General features: G+C 41.0%; 1 protein-coding gene across 2 annotated transcripts in view; it reads left to right on the forward strand.

Moving 5' to 3' along the window:
- MRVI1 (murine retrovirus integration site 1 homolog) overlaps positions 1-8,040 on the forward strand; it is a 289,447-nt gene that overhangs the window by 211,954 nt on the left and 69,453 nt on the right. For both annotated transcript variants that reach the window (XM_019519582.1, XM_019519583.1), the window contains 2 exons: positions 1,714-1,814; positions 5,830-5,900. In XM_019519582.1, coding sequence (XP_019375127.1) covers positions 1,714-1,814; positions 5,830-5,900 — 172 coding nt within the window. The remainder of the gene's footprint in view (positions 1-1,713; positions 1,815-5,829; positions 5,901-8,040) is intronic.

Raw genomic sequence — 8,040 nt, forward strand, 5'->3', positions numbered from 1 at the left:
CAGACTGGCCTGCAGGGAGGGGGGGGGGGGATGGTGGTGATCTTGGGTTGCTTTTTAATTCAAAAAGTGATCTACCCAAACAGGTTGGAGACTACTGCATTATACAGTGAAGTGAATGTGTATTCAGCATCACACAGTTAGAAAGATGAAGGACACTTTTAAGATTTGTGCTGTTTCTGCTGTTGCTCTCTGGGGTTGCTTACAAATTGAATTATCCTATTTACATTTTTTTAGAAGTAAAAACTTTTTTCCTACAGGATTTGAATCTGCTATAGGGCTAGATTCATGTACCAAGTGAGCTGGGAGTTTTGACACCCCTAGTCCTAGTATCTGAGGTATCTTTTCTAAGTCCTTCTCACAAGTGCAGTGCCATTATCTGTAATATGCAAAGAAGCATTTTCAAATTAAAGACAAACAGAAACTGCTTAGCATTGTGTCATGAATTTTCACTTTCTATATTAATAGGCTATCAAGCTTCAATCTAATTTATTGTTAATTGTTAATACACAGACCAAAAATATGGTGTAAAATTGGTGTGTGTGTGTGTGTGTGTATATATGTCTGCTGAAGAGAAATTATACATTTCCATTTATTGTAATACATATTCCATATCCAGAAATATCCTTAGTCTTCTTTCTTTAATAGATTTGGACAGCCTTAAATCTAAAGATTTTTCTTGAAAATTGTCAGTAGGCTTCTGATTATTGGCAGTTGATCATACAAATTGTATTATGACATGCTCCTCCTGGATGTAATTCTCTGCAAGTCTGACAAGGATTTTTTTTCCCCTAATGCAGAATTTTTGTATAGCTAAAAGCCAACATCAGATTGTTGTCATCAGGAAAATGACCATTTTCTGTGATTTTTTTTGTTTTTGTTTGTTTTAATTTTTTTTGTGCACTCACTTTTGAAGGGGCAATTCATGGTGTATTCAGAAACTGTTTCATTTTTATGCGCAAATGCTAGTTTGCACACTTAAATATCGGATGTTGTTATTAAAATCCACACCCAGTGAGCTCACATCTCTCTTATGCCTTGTATAAGACTTTAAAAATTATTTGATCTTCAGTGCTTATCCTGTATAGATATATATTTTTTAATTGCATTGTATTTTAGAATACTGCGTTTTTATAAAACCTAGATACTACATTAAAAGGCATCTCTAAAAATAGAAGCAAACACTGTAATATATGTAATAGTTGTTATATTCTAACATACTTACTTAATATTGTACATCAGAAGTTGGACACAAACTCTTGTTAGTTGGAGTGTCATAGATAATATTAGTGTTATTTTAAATTATCTGTTCCCCCTCCCCCACCTTGTTACATATATGTAGCTTTTATTAATTTTGTAGAAGTTCTTCATAGAAAAATCTGGTTACTAGAAATGTCATTTCTGTGGGTCTGATCATAGTCTCTATAGAAGCTAGATTATAATTGAATGTAACCTGTGCAAATGCTACCAACATCAAGCCTCTTATGTAAAAACAAGGATGTCACTGTGTAGTTATTTCTTTTAAATACCTAAAGTTAGGGATCAGATTTATAGCCTATTATATCACAGAAGAATTAGCCCCCACATTTGGACTATATCTACTGTCGGTTCATAACTTAATACAGAAGTACTTTTAATATTCCATATATGGTATCAGTTTTTAGTGTTTTGAATTTTTGTTTAACTACATTTTTATGTTTGTCATAAACCATTCAGGATGCTACTGTTGAAGGCACAACATGCAGTAGACCTTCTATTGTCCTTCCAGAGAATGCTGTTACTTCAGAGGTAGAAATTGATAAAAATCTGGTTAACAGGTACTATATAATGTGTTACCAATCTTTGTAGTATATTATTTTAAAGTATTATTTTAAAGTAATTGGCCTTTTGTTTTTTAATCTGTAACCTAAGTTATTTTTGCATGTGCCCTTTTCACATCAGGAGTGGGTAGCGTGGAGAGAGAGTAATTAGTATCAAAAGGGTTTTTTTTTTAATGCGTAGACCCAATTGAGAAAATAATCTCATGAAATTTGGTTAAAATTTGACCTGAATAAAGGCAACAAGATTGAGTACATTTGAGTAATTCTTTAAGAATAAAAAAATTTAAATTTGAACACAAAATTATATTTTAAAAGATATTAAAACTGGATGTTTTGCATAATTTGGGTTCAATTCTGTGACTTCTCTTGAGAGCAGTCTTACCTTATGCAAATAATTGCAGTGTGGCCTCATGAGCAAAGGTTGCTTTGGCCAGTAGGTTTAGGATGGAGTGTGTTGGAAACTAATATCCTTGCTCAATATGGGCGCATCTACACATTGCCCTATGGCAATGTTGTTACTGTGCTGTGTGTCACAGGGCGGGGACCCAGGAGCGGCCATGATCTCTCCTGGCGCCCCCTACCGTGCCAAGTTGGCAATCAAGCACCCTCGTTCTCGCCCGCCACGTCTTTGATGGTTCAAGTATTCTAAGGGAGGCTGCCTTTATCTGTCCCCTTGGACACGGTGCTCTTACTTTTCCTGGCCCCTGTTCTATGTGGATAGATTTTGGTGCACCCAGCCCTATGGGCTATGCGTGGCTCCTACCACCCCTAATACCACGCCCCAAGCCTTTCAGATGTACCGGACATTGTTGAGTCAGTTATTAGTGCCCGCGCCCTCACGGACGCCCTCTGGGCTTATCTTCTACTTCCCTCAATGCGCTCGCCCTCTCCGGGGCTTCCCTCAATGCGCTCGCCCTCTCCGGGGCTTCTCACGCCAGCACCCTCCGGGCTCCCTGCTAGTGCCCACACTGGTGCTCCTCATGATTGGGGCTCAGGTGGCCTTAGCCGTGCCTGGCCCCCAGACCCCCTTCTCAGGTCTATGCTTTCTGTCTGGCTCAGGCGGCCTCAGCCTCACCTGGCCCTAGATCCCAATGGCTGTGCCCTCTCTGGCACCTGACTAGTGTGCCCTCTCTGGGGCTTCTTATTCCTATACGCCCTCCTGGGGCTCAACGCGATACTCTCACCCTCTCTGGGGCTCAACGTGATACTCTCACCTCCCCGGGGCTCTGCTTGCGCTCACGCCCCCACTGGGGCCTTCCCTTGTGATCCCCGCAATTGAGGCTCAGGTGGCCTTAGCCGTGCCTGGCCTCCAGACCCCCTTCTCAGGTCTATGCATCCCACTGGGGCTCAGACCCCCCTTTCCAGGTCCTACGCCCCACTGGGGCTTTGCTCAATTGGACTCAGGCGGCCTCAGCCTTACCTGGCCCTTACTGCACTGGACCCCCTTGTCAGGGTTGGGGTCAGTGCACCTCCTAACTACTGTGCCCTTCTCTGGCACCAGGAACCCCCCCCCACACTACTGGGGAGTCCCTATGAGGCCTCCTCCAACCCTTACAGTCTCACCTGGTCCTCCGGGGTAACAACAAACAAAACCATCAGCCAATCGGCCCCAACTCAAACTCTAGCCTCCTGGCTTAAAATGTAAACCCTAAGCCCTCTGGGTCATCATTATTTCCATCCTTGCCAGGGCTCCTCTGCCTGGTATCCTCACCCATGAGCTGCTCAGGCCACCAGGCTCCTCAACTAGGCCTGCTCCCACAGAGCTCCATCTTCTGCAACTGCCAGAGGGGAACTGCCTGCTTGGCCTCAGCCTAAGTTGTTTATGCAGGCCAGGCCCTGCCCCCTCCTGGTCAGCTGACCCTTGTGGTTGCCCCAGCAACCAACACCTGTCCTTCTCTAGGAGCAGGCACTTCAGTGCACTGCAACACTGTGCTTCAGTATGGTGCAGTAACCACTCATATTGCACCATACGCATGGCTCATGGTTATTTTTAGCAGCTACTTTGCCATAGCAGCGTGCTATAACAGGGGAGTGCGCCACAGTGATGAAGTAGTTGCTGGTCACGTGTAGACACCCACGGACACTACATTGTTGTATCCCAGCCAAGCATCTGCCTGTTCCAATACTTGACTACCCTCAAAGTCGGACACAAACTTTAATAATTTGCTCAGTACGAAAGAAGATAATATGAACAAAATTGGAAGTTAGATTAAATCTGGAAAATATAAGTTATCAAATATATATGCCAAAGAAATCATGAAGAATTTTCAATTATGCATTCATACATTAAATTGAAGGCATATGAATTAAAATAAAAGATCTGAAAAGTTACTAAAACTTAAAAAGCATTTTTAATATAACAGATCCTTGGAAATTCCATGACAAATAAATCCTGCATCTCTCTTACAAATGGTTTGCTTAAACTGGTCCTTTCCATTTTAAATTCTTTGGTGTCCAGACTTTGTTGCATTACCTCAAGGGTGTATTTTGGATTTTCTAGCGTGGGGACCTTTCTTGTTTAGTTTGGAACACCATAGCCTAACACCACATCTGTTTTCAAGCAAAGACAGTGATTTTTTTTTTCTTGTGAGCTCCAATAAATTAAATGTGATTTAGAGCGGTGTTCTAAAAGGAACATGCCAAGCAGGACAGGTGGTGTAATGTTTTTCAGCAATGGATGTGGAAGCAATCAAGTACAAATTTTAGTTGCGAGCACACAAAGAAGCAACAAAGTCTCCCTTTTGCTGAAGAAGGGTGTCTGTACCTGAAAGCTTGCAAAGAACAATTTTTCCAACTATTTAGTTGGTCTAATAAAAGATATTACATTTACCCAAAGAACCTTGTCTGCCAGTTACGTATTGAAACCTCTGATCTGTGTGTTAGAACAAAATTGAGGAAAAATAATCAGAAAAGTATTATTAAAATACAGTGCAAGCTGTTTTATAGAGTTTAACTGAGACAGGCTTCCAACATTTAGTTCTGGATTTGGACTTCTCCAGTGTGCAAGACCTGTTTCAATTCAACATCATGATGAATTGCCCTATTTAGATTAGACTTGGATCCAAGCTTCCTAAAGAGGGTTCAGAGATGGTTTTCTGAGTAGGAATGTCTTTAAATTTGATCCTGAAGGATCCCCCTGTTGCCAGTGATATCATTTTCTGGCAGGTTGACAAATAATGTGGGGATGTTCAGAAATGCTACTTTTAATCATAAAAACTTAGTTTAGAAAAGACTTACTATTATATTAATATAGACAAATATTTTCTGCAATGTGTCACATTTGCATCAGTTTTAGATCATGCTACTGAACTAAAAGGGGCACATTTTTGTAGAAAAATCAAAAGATCATAGTAGGTTTGTGTGTCAGTTTATTTATGAAAGTCAAAACTTCCATTGGTTAGAATGATTTTTACTATACACTGTTTCTGTGATTTTTTTTTTCTCTTGTGTGTTGCAGCAAAATAAACATAGTTTGCAGAGTAAATGCAGCAAATAAACACATTTATGTTAGGCTCCAGCCCATCTCCCATTGAACTTAAAGGGAGTTTTTCTATTGATTTCAATTGGATTGGCCCTTAGTGAAAGGAGACTGGTACTTAAAATGTTTTTAAATAAAGTTGACTTGAAATTTTCAAGTTGTGGAGAGAGAGCTTTTACCTGTTTCACCCCAGATATTAGAAAACATTAAAAATTTATATAATTCTCTTGTCCATAATTTTATATCCAGTCTTATGAGAAAATCAATACAGACCTCATCAGTCTATCATCTTGAGCCTATCTTCATTTTGTTATTTGAGGCAATAGTTAATTAAATATCGAACTGTGATATTTTCAGGGAGTTATTTATTTCCATATTGTGCTTTCCAGAGGACATGCCAGTAGATTAAAAAGCATACAATGTTATAAAAACCTATATGGAGATTATGTTAATATTAATAGATGTATATGATCATTACATTTCAATTTTTCCTTGTTGCTTACTGCCATGTTTTATTTTGATGTTTTCCCCCAGACCTCATAGTCCTCATCTAAGACATTCTAATCGACACACTAAGAGTTCAGTTAGCTCATTGACGTCCGTTGGTAAGAAATACTTCAGTATATGTATTTTAACTATAGGTGTTTACATGAAACAAAAAGTGACTCGTGCAAGTAAATTGTAAAGAGAGAGAGAGAGGTCCTCCACTGGCTTGACAAAGTCCTTTGACTTCAACTAATTTGGCACCAGCTAAGGATATGGCCTGGGGAAATTAGAATGACTGTATACCCTGCACGTCCTTACCCAATCCACTGTACACAGTGAATATCGTGTATACCTAGGAAGTATTGAGGATGTGGTAGAGTGAATTATTATCTTAAGAATGCATACAGGAATAGACCAAGTTAAATGCACCTATATCCTCACCCCTCAAATCTATAGTAATAAAAGCTGAAAAATCTAACTTTGTTTACAAGGCTAGAGAGGGCCTGCTTGAAAATGGTTGCATGCATAATACTGTCTAGTTGTCAGACCTACAAAATGTAAAATAGATTAAGAAATTTCATCAGCGGATGTCATTCAAAACATTCAGTTGAAATATGATAGTATTTGGTTAGACATTTAAACAAAAACTGCCTCTGCTCACAATGCATACTACTTTATAAATGGTGCCATATACTCTATAAATTCCATATACTTACTGCAGAATAATGTTTTACTCGATGAAAATAATAGTGATGAAATTTGGTCCTTATGCTATGTTTATGCCAAAGTCTGGGGGTGAAAGCACTTGAAGCTAGTGGCAAAATTCCCACTGCCTTAATGTGCAAGATTTCAGCATGGGATGGTTTGTGTCTAAATTATTGCTTTAAACTTGTCTCTATTAACAACATTTTTGTTTGCAAGTGCAAAGTACAGAGAGTTTACCGGCCTGAATACAGTAAAGTAAAAAAAATAAATAAATTTAGACTTGTGGTACTACACAAACTACAGATAAAATACCTGCAGAAATCTTTTCCCAAATACTTAGCAGAGAAAACAATTCACATAAAATTAAGTTACATAATGAAGTACTATGAGGTGTTTCTTTCCAACTGTATTTTTATTGGCAAAACTTTAGTTTGATTAGTTCAGTTAATTTTATAGGTTAGCTTAAAATAATGAATACATTAACCTTGTTAGATTAAAAAAAGTCACCAACTTATTTAAATAATTTGTTTTTAAAATATGGAATTGTTTTAAAAATATAGCATTTAATATATGATAAAGAGGGACTCTGTGCGTGAAGTCAGAAGTAGTCATATTTCTGAAAACAAGTGACAAATGGCACTACTGGGATTAAACTGTAAAATACCAAAAGATCTTTATGGACTAGAAAACGGTTGTAACGAGGGCTGTAAATTAATCACCATTAACATGCGCAATTAACACATTAATTGGTTCTTGCGTTAAATATTTTAATGCATTAATTGCATACATGGTTTTGGAGCTGGCACCCGGGCTCTGCTCCACTGTCACCACTGCTACCTCTGGGTCACCCAGTGGGGCAGCGGTGGCAATGCAGAAGACTACAAGTCAGCTCGGGCACAGGCTCTGGGCTGCTGCAGCAAGAAGGCAGGAGCGGGGGGGACACATACACACAGACATGAGCAGCCACAGCATGCACACAGCCAGGAATGCAGCCCGGTGGCTTGTAGAGAAGCACCTAGCAGGTAAGTCTGTGGAGAGGAAGGGGTGGGAGGGGAGGGATGGGGGCACAGATCAAGGCCCCATGGTGAGGGAGGGAATGGGGCAGGAGGGCAGGTGCTGGCTGGGGTGAGTGGGGTCCTGGGGCTTGGGCAGGTCATAGGGCAGAGCTGTGGGAGGCTCATCCAGGAGCACAGGGGGGGCATGGCTCCCCACCACTGCACACACCCCTGTAGGAGGCATGGAGGGCACGTGCCCCCTGGATTTATGCACAGGGCAGAGGTGGGCTGCCCACTGTGAGCTGGGGCTCTGCACCTTGCTGCCTTTGCCCTGGGAGCTACATGATGGCTGCACCATGCATCCCCTGCCTCTCCAGCAGTGGGAGGCACAACATGGCATCGTGCAGTTCCTGGGGCAAAGACAGCAAGGTGCAGAGCCCCAGTCCACAGGGGGCAGCCGTCCTCTGCCCGTGCACAGATCTAGGGGCCACATGCCTCCCGAGGCATGCATCAGCAGGGATCCACCGCCCCTCCCCCCCACCCCGCGTTCCTGGATGAG

The sequence above is a fragment of the Gavialis gangeticus genome, unplaced genomic scaffold (genome assembly GCF_001723915.1).
Source record: "Gavialis gangeticus isolate Ggan-Ray unplaced genomic scaffold, GavGan_comp1, whole genome shotgun sequence".
Lineage (NCBI taxonomy): Eukaryota > Metazoa > Chordata > Crocodylia > Gavialidae > Gavialis > Gavialis gangeticus.